Here is a 14,260-nt window from a genome sequence, read left to right on the forward strand (position 1 = left end):
ACCACTCATTACACTGTCACTATCTGAATACTTCTTGTTTGCTCACTTTTTTGCTGCCTATTTCTACTCATTAGAAAATAAGCTTCACGGCTTGTCTTGCTCACTGCTTGATTCAGTGCACGTGCTAAATAAATTTTTTTTTAATGAACTGACAGCCACTAACTCTCTCATCTTCCATTTTATCCTCTATGGCTCTGTTGTCCACACAAGCACATCCCTCCTTCAGATACCAGCTTATAGTATGCACTCCTCCCCTAAAACCACTTTTCTTCCTATTTTTAAAAAATACAAATTCGAGGAGGCCCCCAGTGACAGGATTCCAGAACGTGGTGAACAAGCCCACGTGCACTTCCGCCACCTCAGCGTGGAGCACGAAGTCGCTACAGTGCACAGTGGGGAGAGTGACCGCGTGGCCCTCCGTAAGGGCGGCTGCTCTGGGGGCATTCAGAGCGGCCTCCTGGCAGCACAGGCACACCACTCAGGGCACAGCGGGAGGCACCAGGGCTCTGCAAGGACACACCTGTCACCCCCTTCCTCTGCCAGACGCCTCACTCACCGGGGTCTGTCTCAGATAAACAGGAACAAAGCCAGCTCGTTTCCAGAACCTGCAAAGGATACAGAGAGCAGGTCACCACGTGTGCCTTCTAGGAGCGGCTGACACACAGACTGGGAAGGGCGGGGGGTGAGGCAGCGGTGCGGGGGCGTCAGGGACAGCTGACACCACTGCAAAGGCAGACACGCAGCCCACAGGACTCTCATTCTCAGGACACCGAGGCCAAAGGGACGCTGCGGGAGGAAGGGCAGGCAGACGCTTACTTGAGGAGCCTGGGGGTCAAGCCGTAGGACACCCCCAGGTAGTCCAGGTGCTCGGCAGGCCTCTCGTTCAGTTTGAGCAGTAAGGGGGGCAGGTCCTTCCGGGGAGTGACGACCTCTTCCAGCAAGCTGACAGCCTGCATGCCAGAGAGGAGAGCACGTCCACCCAGCGGAGAGAGAGGAAGGTTAGTGACATTCCCAAGCACCCCTGCCACACCAAGCTCTGGACGAACAAAGCAAAAACTGGGACAGGTGTCTTGGTTTTTAAAATGTAAAATCACCACTAAGTCCAGTCATCATTCCTAAGGATACCAAACCCCTAGACAAGCACGGACTCACACTGCTCAAAACCCAGAATTCAGGAAACAGCCACACGGTTTAGAAATGCCAAACGCATTTACAAAGAGACAGAGGTAAGGTTCTGAAGATGGGGGCTGAAGATGCAGGTCTGTCACCGGATGGCTCTGTGTCTTGGGAAGTGACAAACCTCTGAGCCCGACCTTAAGTATAAGCCCCTTCCCACCTCCCACCTCCTGAACAGGCACACTGTGAAAAATCAAATGAACCCGTGTGAAAAGCTGTCCCAGTTCCTAGCGTTAAGCATTCTTACCCAGAAGGAAAGAGCTTCCCTGAGTGTGGGTTCAGTACTAAGAGGAGGAGAGTGCACAGCGGTGGCTTTAAGCTGCCATGTGGGTCAGCATCACCTGGGAGCTAAGACAGCTTCCTGGGCCCCACCCCAAGCCTGGGGTTCAGGAGGTCTGGGGCAGCGGTCAAGGGTCTCCAGGTGAGGCGGATGCTGGTGATCCGAGGGCCTCAGTGTCAGCTGGAGAAAGAGAAGCTTCTCCAAAACCAGAGAGGAACTCTGCTGCTACTGCTCAGAGAGCCCAGACCACAAGACAGCTCTTGGTGATACTCCTGAAGACCCAGAGGGTGGCCCTCCCCGGAACCAGGAGCTCGGCCAGAAGATGCTTACCTCACTGCTGACAGTGTGAATTTCTTGTGAGGGCTCCAGGACCTTTTCCTCGAGACAAGGGAATCTGCCCTCATAGTACATCTGCAGCAGCTGCAGGGCTCGGCTGCCATAGCCCATCTGTGAGCAAACACGGAGGGAAACAGGCAAAGGGAAGAGAGATGTCCTCAGTGTCTACACCACTTCTCTGCCCCTGTATTGTTTCTAGAAAGCCTTCACTCCAGGTCAAACTGCACTTCGCAAAGAGAACCAATGAAACCCCTCAACAAGGTCAAAGCAGAGACCCTTAAGACCTAGCGTGGCATGACCCTCACTCTCGCACTGTCCAGCCCGTCAAGAACGTGAGGATGGCTGAGCATGCTTTCTGGTCCACAGATCAGTGAGCTCGGAACCGATGACTCTACAGCTAACTCCTCGGTGAGGACTTCTAAGATGGGAGGTAACTGCGGGAAGCAGATCTGGTTCACAAGTCCCCTGTCCTCACAAAGACTGAGCACATACAATCACCCTGCCCGCCCACCCCCAGCCCCGGGCAAACCGTCCACAGCAGAGGGGGACCTGGATCTGCTACTCCTTGACCAGCTTCCTATTTAAACAACCGCGGACACCTGCCCTGACGAGCGGCCAGCAACACGGCCGCAGCTAATTACAGCACACACGAGGACACGTTACCGCTTGATAATCCGGGTGAACAGCAATGCGAACCACTCTTCCACCCGAAAGGCCGCCAAAGTCTGGGTCTTGGAACTGTGGGGGGAGACACAAGCCGGTAACTAAGCAACAAAAGACAGCCTCCAGCACCGCCAGCTTCACTCGCTCAGACACACCAGGGAAAGCATGTCACCTGTTCCGACACTGTCCATGGAATCAGGTCCCCCGAAGCCTTCTTGCCTCGAGACAGGCTGTTCAAGATGGACTGGCGAGAAATCTCCCCCTCGAGGCACACCTGTTGGGGAAGCAGGACAGTGCAGACAGAAAGGCCGGCTCCAGGCTCAGAGCCACTCCCAGAACCTCACCAGCACTCTGCCCTTGCTCTGACTAGGCCGGCTGTTTCCACTCCAGCGCACGCTTAACCCTGTAACCGACTCATCCGTTTCCAAGAGAAGTTTCATGACTGTGTCCCCTGGGCATCCTGACACCGTCACTAAGAAGGCAGAATACTGACATCCTCCTGGCCCAGAGAGCAAAACCACACTAGAAGAGGGTCTCCACACATGGTGTACATGTGAGCTCATCAATTAAGACTCAGGATGCTCACGTGGCTCTCTACAGAACTGTGCAAAGTCAGTGACTCCAGGGTCTAACAGGAGGATGGTTAAACACAGTACCATACGTGCATGTCATGAAATACAATGCAGCCTTAAAAATTATGCAGATTATGAATATCTGACACATTGAAAAAAAAAACCAGATTACCAAATACTATGATCGCATGTTTATGAACAGGAAAAATGATAAAGAAATGCATAAATACAGGCTAGGCATTAAAAACATCTTCCCAATCTGTGTCTTCTAATTTTACAAGTAGCATATATTGCTTTAGTAATAAAGGAGGAAAACAAAGTTCTGTTTTAGGAGCTGCAAGTCAAAATACGGTGGCCAGTTCTGATTTTCACCCATCCATGAACAGTGGGGCTTTGGGTTTCTGTCTGGGTGGTAGTTTCCTTTGATGCACCCTAGTCGCCTGCCTGGATACGCCCAGTCACTAGGCTTGAGACCAGGAATCAACAGCTTCCCCTTCTGCGCTGCGGTTACCGAACCACTAATCCTTGATGCCTAAGTGGGTCCCAAAATCAATGCCACAAGGACACCTCAGCTTCTGTACCTGGATGACAGCAAGCACTTCAGGAAGGGCATTCTGGGTGGGGGGCACGGGAGGCAGGAGGCAGAAGAGGTGGTGAGCAGGTGCATCAGAAAGCATCTGGAGATCGCTGGGAGAGTTCTGTGGGGCACCAACACGGTCAGTGAGAAGCACTCCTCATCCCGTCCTCATTCGAGAGGCTACTCCACAGTCATGACTGGAGAACTGCCTTCCCCAGAGCCAAGTGATGTGCTGAAACCCGTCAAAGCGCCTTTCCAGCATCTTGGCCAGCCAGCCTGAGACCCTCCGTAAGGGCTTAAGTGGGACTTGAGCCTCCAACGTTTGCTCTCACCTCACCACGAGTGCTGAGGCTGCAGAGCCGGAGCAGAGACCTGCTTAGTTAGTGCTATATACTTCACAGCTGGGAAGCGAACTTCTTCGTGGTAAGAGGCTGCTATTTCAAGAAAACCTCTCACCACTTCTAACACCAACCCTGCAGCTTTCCGTTTAAAGGGTGTTCATAGAAAAGCTACCTAGACACTCAAAAAGTGTCCTTCCCAATGTGCCTTTTTAAGACTTTCAAATATTCCAAATTCTCATTCACTGCTCCTTAAAAACAGCCCAGGGGTATAAGGCTGGTCTCAGGTCAAAGAGCAGCCCCCGGATTACAACTGCTATGTCATCTCAGCCCATCCATTTAGCCACCAGGCAAGAAATGTAAGTACCCCTTTTAAATGGGCAAAACTTTCCACCCTCTCCAGCTACCACACATGGAGCTACATGCAGAAATCTCACACTCTGTATGCAAAGCTGGAGCCCACAACAAGCCTGAACAAAAATGGGAAATGCAACCCCTCCAGCAGGACCCCTGGACCTTGCCAACATCAGGACGTTCAAGTCCCAGTGGAATGGCCACCTGAGCCACTGGGTAACAAAACATGCAAAAAGCCAAGTCAAAAGGCACTGCCCAGTGCTGGAATTCACTGCTAAAGTTCACCCGAGGGCTAGATGCAGTTACCTTGTAATGAGAAGCCACGTAGAGGGCCATAAGCCGTTGGAGGAAAACCTCAGAGGCTTTGTGGTAGCAAAAGAGCGTATCTCTATTAACATAGTAGCTGGATCTGGAGTTAAGCAACCAGAGCAAATCAAAGAGAAGCCAAAACAGGACACACTACTTCCAAGGGTCACCTGGATATGTGGGTTTCCCTCAACCTGGGAAGAGGCGCCCCTGGTTCTGAGCAGAAACACATTAGGGAGGAAAAGAAGGGAAATCAACAACATTGAACTTTCCCCTCTCCCTAGAGCAGCAGCCTATGAAGCAAAGGGCCAAAACCCTTTGTTCAACCCTTCCATTGCCCCCTCTCCCTTTCACAGGGCAAATGGAACCCAGGAGGATACAGCTCACAGGCTTCAGGCAAGGGGCAGCCAGAGATGATCCGAGTGATGTTGAGGCAATCCAGGCACAGCAGGTCGTTCAGCCACTTCTCTACTGCGTCCCCAGGGGCGTATCGGATCGACTCGTGCAGGGAAACCTCATGCAGGGTTCGCGCTGTTCCCCGCAAAACACACACACACAGTGAGGAACAACTAGTAAATACTTTTTGTCCAGAAGAGCAAGGCAAATGTTCTACTTTATCTCTGTCACATGGTGCTCACAAAATATGGCTCAAGAATTTAAAGCGAGTGGTTTTAAATTGTTCTGGTGGATGTTCAACTTGCCTCGACACCAATCCCAAGGGGATCTCTCTAAGTCAATGCAACCAATGCCCTGAGATGGTGACAAACAGGAGTCTAGCCACCAGAAGGCCCAGGTCAGCCTCCCATCTGGTCACTGGTTTGCTGTTCCTCAGAGAAAAGCAACTTCACCTCTTGGGGACTCAACCTCTCTGCCTGATGGTCAGATGGTCTGTTACCGCCCATGAGGTCATGAGGGGAAGGGTCCCGCAGGAGAGTATGAAGTGACTTGCTGTGCACTGCAGGCGCATTCAGAGCTCCAGGGGTACCTGATGCCAGTCTGGCGGTCGTCGTGGTCTTGTTCTCAGCGGTGGTGCTGACCTGGCTCTGGGCACTCTGTTGACGGAGCTGCTGAATTAGCTTGAGGGACAGAGACCGGCCAGTGCCCTCGTAGCTAGGAGCAAAAGCAAAGGCAATCAGGCATGAGGTCCCAAATCAACTCTCTAGGAGGGGACAGAGAACTACTTTCCTCATCCTAATGAAACGCCAGACTCCTGTTGGCCAAGGACAGCCCCTGTCACTTCTGAACTTCCATGCCCAAAGGAGGCAGGGCTGCATGGTGGCTCACCTCTGGGCCTGGGCTCAAGTCCTGGCATGTCCATTTAGTACCTCTGGACAAGGAACCCAACCCCTTTTAGCCTCCTCCTCAAAAGGGGACTATTTCACACATCTCACAGGACTGTACTGTGAACTAAAAAATAAGGACTGAGAAGATGATGTGAATAAAGCATTTAGCATAATGGAACTGGAACACAGGTAAATGGCCAATTAATAAGAGCTGCTATTAGAAGTTCCATGCTTGAAAAAATGAACAGAGAGCATTTCCAGTTTGGAAATATTAAGATTAAACAAATCCACCACCCAAGTAACTTTTCTCATTACTACTTTCATTTAAAAGATGACGTGAAGAAGTAACAAAAAATTTGGGGAAAAGAAATCATCTATAATCTGATCACTGAACCAGCTCTTTTCAATTGTTATTTCCTCCTTGTCTTTGGTCACAAGCACACGTGACCACAGGGTGCAGACTGCTCAGCGGGTTTTTTTAATTTTCAGTTTTACACTGTTTCACAGTATTCATTATCATAAATGAGGATACTGTATAAATACTTCCTCTAACTCAAATACTACTTTTAAAGAATGATCAAAAAATTAAATTTTGAAGTGCTTTATTCCTCCTGCCTGCCCCATATAACAAAGCATTCTCAAAGGAATTCCATTTACTTATTTAAAAAAAAAAAAAAAGAGTAAGCACAAGCAACAAAGCTAAAAAAATATTTGTGCTTCAAAAAACATTATCAAGAAAGTGGAATTTCTTGAGTGGGAGAAAGTTTTTGAGTGGGAGAAAATTTTTGTAAATCATGTATATGAGACTTGTATCTAGACTATATAAGGAACCCTTCCATACAACTCAATAATAAGTAAGACAACTCAGTTAGAAAAATGAGCAGAGGATCTGAATAGATACTTCTCCAAAGAAGAGAAATAATGGCCAATAAGCATATAAGATGCCCCACATCATCAGCCATCAGGGAAATGCAAATGAAGACCACATGAGATACCATTTCATACTCATTAGGATGGCTATAATCAAAAAGACATAAATGCTAGCAAGGATATGGAAAAACTGGAACCCTCAGACACTGCGATAGGAATGTAAAATGGCACAGCTGCTTAGGAAAACAATCTGGCAGTTCCCTAACAGTTAAACAGAAAGTTATCATTTGACCCACTAGTTCCACTTCTAGGTATACACCCGAGAGAACAGAAAACATGTCTGCACAAAAACCTGTACATGAATGTTGACAGCAGCATTACTGCTACTAGCCAAAAGAGGGAAACAACCCAAATGACCATCAAAAAGATGAATGGAAAAACAAAATGTGCATAAACATACAATGGAATATTATTTGGCCATAAAAAGGAATGAAGTACTGATACAAGCTACACGGATGAACCTTGAAAACATTATGGTTAGTGAAAGAAGCCAGTCACAAAAGACCACACATTCCAAGATTCCACTTATATAAAGTGCCCAGAATAGGCAAATCCATAGATACAGAAAGTTGATTAGTGGTTGCCTAGAACTGGGGGATAGGAAGGAATTGGAGGATGTTAATTAAAGGATATGGGGTTTCTTTCTGGGGTAATGAAAATGTTTTAAAACTGACTGTGGTGATGGTTGCACAACTCTATGAATATACGAAAAATCACTGAATTATACACTTTAAATATATCTCAATAAAGCAGTTATCACAAAAAAGTAAAACCCATTTTATTTAACTGTTTTCAGTATAAGCAAAGCAGTCAAATAATAAATCTATAATATAGAATTATCTCTTCAAGATGTGACTTCCATATAGAAATCTTTTCATTATTGAAGATATGTATATACTGACCAGGAAAGATTTCCCAGTATATTCTTTTTTTTTTTTTTTGGCCATGCTGCACGGCTTGCGGGATCTTAGTTCCCCAACCAGGGATCAAACCCAGGCCCCCAGAAGTGGAAGCTCGGAGTCCTAACCGCTGGACTGCCAGGGAATTCCCAGTATATTCTTTACATAAAAAAGCAAATTCAAAACATTATGAAAACTATGTTTATGTTCTTATTCAAAATGAAAAAGTTAAATAAATGCACAGAAAATGTACACCAAAATTCTAACAGAAGCTGTCTCTATATGGTCAGATCACCAGTGATTTTTCTTTTTGCTTACCTTACCTTTCTAGCTTTTCTATAGCAAACAAGAACTAAATATTTCAAAATTTTAAAAAAGCTCTCGATCCTGCTTTCTTATGATAACTATACAGTTACTTTAATACTATATTTGCACATAACCCTCAGAGATAAGACACCGGTATTGCCATCCATGTGCCCTTTAGAACTTCATCAGGCCTATGGACAGAAGGAGACACTCATCAGCTGGGTTATGAAGTTCTTCAGTCTGGTGCTGCCTGTTCTGGTGGGCCGTAGCTCAGACCAGAAGTGAGCTATAGTTTACTATGAAGGGGCCAGCTGCCAAGGAGAAGGCCGAGGAGAGAGTGCAGCAGAGCCCCAAAGACTCAAACTTCAGGAATCAGCCCTACCCACCCAGGCCCAGGTCACATTCGTTAAATGCTATCTAACTGGCAAAACCTACAATGGGAGCAACGGCTCCTGCCCAAGGTGCCTCACCCGTTGATGGTGGATGCCATGAACACAAGGTAGGGGCCCAGAAGGCTCTTCACCAGGGGGAGGGGGATGGCAGCAGCTTCATCGATCACAACAAGTTCAGCCTGGCCCAGTTTCACAGCATCTGCAGGATGTATATACTGCCGGAAAGAAAAATTTATACTATTAGCTTGGCCACCTGATACCATGGCTGTGATCACTAGTGAGTCACCATAAAGGCCTCTCTTTACTCTCTCTCCCCTGTCCCATTTCTTCTTTCTCTCATTCCTCCTTCTCGCTCTTCCCTGGCAGGGCAAAGCGGGGATGGGCTTAGAGTCAGACGCCTGGGTCCAAACAGGTCGACCACTGACTGTGTGGCCCTGGGCAGGTCACTTCATCTCAGCACCTCAGATTCCTCTCCAGAAAACGGAGGAAATACCTGATGGCTGCTTGAGAAAAAAATTAGGTAAACCTGTAAAAATGCCCTACCTGGGACCTGGCTGAGTGATAGGTGGTGCCTCCCTTTCTCTCCTCTCTCCCTTCTCAGGCTTCTCCCCAGCCTCACTCTGGCCAGTGGGCCAGAGGCAAGCTTGGCCCCAGCAATGGCTAAAGGGGAGGATGTCAGGTTTCTCAAGCATCTCCTACACTCTGGGTACTGTGTGTCCTGCTTTGACAACGTCAATATAAAGCCCAGGTCCCCCTGCACTGGTGGGGACACTTCTAAGACTTATAACCTTCTTAGTCCTCACACATCCTTATTTATATTATTAGCTGGGCCATCTAATGTCACAAACTTGCCATGAGCTTGGCACCCTTGTGCGTATAAACAACCCTTTCAGTTCCTACAGGGGTTCCTGCTCTTTTTAAAGTTTGCAAAAGTCTATGAAGAGGTATTTTTACAGGAGAGGAAACCTGAATAGCCAACTAACATAAACAAAGGTACTCAACCTCACTAGTAATCAGCACAATGCTGAAGACAACAAGGAGACCCCCACTTCACACGCAGACAGGCAAAACTTAAATAGCAGTAAAACACCCAGTGTTCGTGAGGACGTGGGGAAACAAAAACTCAAGAAAGTGCTGGGGTGAAGGTAAATATGTACAAACACCTTAAAGGAGAATTTCGCAAAATCCGAGAAAGATGGAAATCTACACATACCCTAAGACCCAACAATTCCAATTCTAGAAACATATAAATAAACTGTAATGTGCTCATATAGTGCTTAAAAATGAATCAACCAGATCTACAAGCTTCAATCTGGACCAACTTGAAAACAAATGTTGAGTGAAAAAAGGCAAGCTGAAAAAAGACAAGTATAGTATGTTACCATTTATGGATACATAATTATGTAGTGAAATATAAACTCATGAATTGAAAGGAAACACACCAGGGACTTCCCTGGTGGCACAGTGGTTAAGAATCCGCCTGCCAATGCAGGGGACACGGGTTCGAGCCCTGGTCCAGGAAGATCCCACATGCCGCGGAGCAACTAAGCCCGTGCGCCACAACTACTGAGCCTGCGCCCTAGAGCCCGCGAGCCACAACTACTGAAGCCCGCGCGCCTAGAGTCTGTGCTCCGCAACAAGAGAAGCCACTGCAATGAGAAGCCCGTGCACCGCAATGGGAAGCCCGCTCGCCACAACTAGAGAAAGCCCGCGTGCAGCAATGAAGACCCAGCCCAGCCAAAAATAAATAAATAAATGTATAAAAAAAAAAAAGAAAAAGAAAGGAAACACACCAATCTCAGAGCACAGTATGGGGAGTGACAGAAGGGAATGGATGGGGAAGGGTACAAGAGGGACTTCAACCGTGTCTGTGAGGTTTCAGATCTTTAAAACAAAAATATGAGTGGCTTTTTAAACATGAAACAAACACAGCAAACAGCAAAACATCAGCATTTCTTAAGCCTGAGTGCTGGGCACTTGAGTGTTATCTTATATTGGTCTCTGTGCTTTCCTGTAGTTTTCAAGTATTCCATTACAGGTGAGATTTTTTAACTGCTTTGCTGGAAGCTGATGGGTCAGGAGGCAGAGACCCCACTCATTTCCAACAGCAGGATACATGTTCTCAGTAGGGCCCCACATCTTGGATCCTTACAGAGAAAAACTAAACAAGCACCTCATAAAAGCAGCAGAAAGCAGGCCCCTGGAGAGGCACAGCCAACTTTAATTTAATACTCTTCTATATCGCAATTTCCAGCAAGAAAGAAGAGGTCTCAAAGGGACACAAATGTAGCCTCATAAAGTCAGGTCACCTCTTCTGCACTTCAACTCCAGTCTGGAGACAAAAGGACTCTGGTAATACGAGAAGGTCTCTGATGACAGATCCAAGGAGCGGCGAGGGCTGAGCCAGGCATTTCACGGAAAGGTTTTCCCTCTTTGGCTTGTGTATTTTTCTTGAGTTTTAACAGATCTCTGTATTCTCACGGCCTGCAGCCTGCCCCTCACCCCGCCCTACCCCAACACTGGACTTTCTTCCCCGCAGCTGAGAGAACCAGGCCAAAGTAGGAAGAAACGCACAGAAAGAAGAGAGTCTAGAAAGAGACCTAGCTAGAAAAAAATTAAGGTCCTTGAGGGAAAAAGGCACAAACACTGAACCTTATTTATAACCTGGATCCTTGACAAAAGGTATACCTCCTTGACAGACATATACAAATGCCTCACAGGCATAAAGGTCAAGGGCGTAAAGTGCCAAGTTGACCTGGCCCGCTTCCCACCCCAACCCAACTCCAAAAGTGATCAATAACCTGCTCCATTAGGAGCCCACGGGCCTCCATCCCTTCTGCAAGCCTGTCATGATTTAACAAAATTGTAGCCTTTGGACAAGTACAGACCATTCAGGCTTACAGAGCACTGGAGATTCACAGAGCTTTCGGGGAAACACTGTTTAAAAAGGAAAGTAGGCCACTGGCTAAACCACAAAGATTCAGAGTACATTTTACGAAGAACTTTTCTTCTTTTAAATGGTGAGGTTATTGTCCTCGCTACAGATGCATCATTTCAAAACCTGCTGTAACTAAGCAAAATTAGAAATGATGTCGGAAAAAATGATTTTATTTCTCTTAGCTGATTAGCATACTTACAATCCTACTCACTCAATTTTCAAGGGACAAAACTACAACTTTCCCATCTGGCTACATACACTTGGTAGTCTGCTTGAATGTTTTTCTTTAGAAGAGGCTGAAAATCTGGAACACGTTTACCGTAAAACAACAATGCTGTCTAAAAGATATGCAATTACACAGCACATAAAACAACTATAAAAGGAGACGTCTTAGAGCATTTATATACAGCAGGACACTGGCCCCACGTGGCAGGGTTTTAGAACAAGCCTCACCTGAATGGTCTGTCTGTGTTCCCGGAATATGTTCACTCTGATCACTGCTTTGTTAAATTCAGGATTTAGAGACTGAATGATCTCATAATCCAGATGCTCCTAATAGGGAAAGAGCCAAACCAATGCCAAACGTCAGAAACAGGCTTTAGAAACTAAATATTAAGAAAGTTTGCATTCTAAAGACTTCACCTGCATTTATACTCAGCATGGAATCAAAATAAGCTCTTATCCTAATTTCCTACCTGATACTGCAGAGCATCAAATCCTTTAAATACAAATTCAAACAGAGTGTGGAGGTTATCCGGGCTCGGAGAGGTAACAAAGATATTGGAGTACCTGTTGAACAAAAGGAGGATTTTTTTTTTTTAAAGTAATTAGGAAATCTAAGAAATGTTTAGAGAACTTAAAAAAAGAAAACATTTTTGTTTGCCCCTGTTACACAGGGGATAACCAGAGACGGTGGCAGAAAAAAAATCAGGACACATGTTTTGGGGAGGAAAAGTAAAGCAACTCCAGACCTGAGAGTATTCTTCCTCCCAACCTAATGAAAACGCATTACCAGTTTGAAGGCAGCACATCCCAGCAATCAGCTACCAGCATCTGTGAAAGCACCCTGCTGAGGGCACTGTGGAGACCGCTCCCTCAGCGCCAGGGCCGGCACGCGGCTCCCCAGTCCTGCGCCCTGGGACGAGAGAGGGCTTCACTCTCATCACTAGCTGTGCTGCGAGGGTTTCAAACCGTGAAGCCAAAGTGCTCAGCTGCGCTCAGGCTAAGGCCACAGTTAACCTCTGAGGGATCCTTGTTCAATGTAAAGGACGCTAATGGTGGCGGGGCTGAGTGGTACTGCTGGAGCAGCAAGAGAAACAAAGGACTACAAGTTCAGCCCCAGCACTACCAGCACTGACTTGGGGGGGGGTCTTGGGTGAGCCACTGAAACTCCCTGAGCCTGGGTTTATCCATCTATGAAACGCTAACATTGTTAATTAGCAGCACCAAGGAAGATAATGCATATAGGACATGGTAAATTCTAGGTCCATCCTTTATGTCTGTGAAGCTGGAAGTGCATGCTCTCCTGGCAGCTGCAGAAGTCCTCCGCCCAGGACAAAAGAATGCAAAGGAACGTCACACTCAAAGGCAGCTCCTCAGAAGCAAACAAGATCTTCTACTGATCAAAATCATTAAAACGTCAAACTTGTACTTTTCTAAGTCAGCAGAGCTGGTCATATACATGCTCATCTCCTGAGAGTTTTTAAGTTTCTTACCCCCATTTCTTTGCTCTTGTGTGTTTGTTCAACTCTAAATAGTGAGTTGGCCCTGGTGTGTGTCTGTGTGTGCATGCACACATATATGTGCACCTTTGGGGGTTTGGGGGAAACAGCATTGCTCTTTCTAGACAGGAACCCAAGATCTAGAGAAATCACACAGGAGCCCGCTCAGACCCAGGAGACCAAGCTTCCCTGTCCCCTGACCCCTTACTCCTGCACACTGCTCCCTCACAGCTCACAGTGCCTAAACATGGGGACCCCCTTACCCAAAAGCCACCGCCCCAGCAATAGCCAATCCCAGGGCTGCAGATTTTCCCCTTCCTCGGGCAGCTGTGAGCACAACAGTACTCCTCAGGGTCTTTTCCGAGATCCCCTCAATGAATTTCAAGACAGCTTTGGCCTGTGGAAAGAGAAACATATTAGGTGAGCTTTGAGAAAGGCCAAGGTCCAGCCATCTACCACCATCGCCACGGAGAATTCAGGCTGATGCCTAGGCTAACTCGGGGGCGGAGGGGCTGCAGGGGAGTTCTTACTGGCCAGAAAGCAAGGCCCAGCACCTGGACTCTCACTCCCTTAATCGTCTCGTCTGGATCTCAAGGCTTTAAACACCAACTAGGTGCTGATAACCCCCAAGTTCACACCTCCATCCAGACCTCTTCCCCGCACACCAGACTCTTCTATACACGCAACTGCCCCTGCTCTGCCTTCCACCTGTACATCTAATAGAATCTCACACTGAACACCTAACATCCCCCCCAATCCTCCCCCATCTACGATCTTCCCCAGCTCAGCTAACTGTCCAATTGTTTAGGCCAAAAGTCTTCTCCATTTTCTCCCATACCTGATTCATCAGCAAATCCTGTCCATACGTCCTTCAAAACATAAAAATTCTACATTCCTCACCATCCTCCTCCTCCACCACTCTGGTCAAAGCCACCACCCTGTCCCGCCGCCATTATTACAGGAGCCTCCTAATCAGTCCTGCTCCCACTTTCGTTCCCCTACAACCTAGACTCAACACAGCACAAGGCGATCCTGTTAAAATTAAGGCTGGCTTCCAGAAGCACAAGAATTCCTTCAATTGGATAAATAATTTGTGTATTTGTTTAAAAAGAAAAAACATGAGGGCTTCCCTGGTGGCGCAGTGGTTGAGAATCCGCCTGTCAATGCAGGGGACACGGGTTCAAGCCCT

General features: G+C 47.2%; 1 protein-coding gene across 3 annotated transcripts in view; it reads right to left on the minus strand.

The window, feature by feature from the left end:
• Positions 1-14,260, minus strand: part of NAT10 (N-acetyltransferase 10) — a 39,674-nt gene that overhangs the window by 11,901 nt on the left and 13,513 nt on the right. For all 3 annotated transcript variants that reach the window (XM_082343691.1, XM_082343692.1, XM_082343693.1), the window contains exons 9-21: positions 13,335-13,468; positions 12,046-12,139; positions 11,804-11,902; positions 8,491-8,627; positions 5,588-5,712; positions 4,983-5,133; positions 4,603-4,699; positions 3,609-3,725; positions 2,628-2,729; positions 2,456-2,530; positions 1,787-1,903; positions 817-950; positions 557-605 (exon numbers count right to left, since the gene is read on the minus strand). In XM_082343691.1, the coding sequence (XP_082199817.1) occupies positions 557-605; positions 817-950; positions 1,787-1,903; positions 2,456-2,530; positions 2,628-2,729; positions 3,609-3,725; positions 4,603-4,699; positions 4,983-5,133; positions 5,588-5,712; positions 8,491-8,627; positions 11,804-11,902; positions 12,046-12,139; positions 13,335-13,468 (1,431 nt within the window). The remainder of the gene's footprint in view (positions 1-556; positions 606-816; positions 951-1,786; positions 1,904-2,455; positions 2,531-2,627; positions 2,730-3,608; positions 3,726-4,602; positions 4,700-4,982; positions 5,134-5,587; positions 5,713-8,490; positions 8,628-11,803; positions 11,903-12,045; positions 12,140-13,334; positions 13,469-14,260) is intronic.

The sequence above is a fragment of the Balaenoptera borealis genome (genome assembly GCF_965194805.1).
Source record: "Balaenoptera borealis genome assembly, chromosome: 11".
NCBI lineage: Eukaryota > Metazoa > Chordata > Mammalia > Artiodactyla > Balaenopteridae > Balaenoptera > Balaenoptera borealis.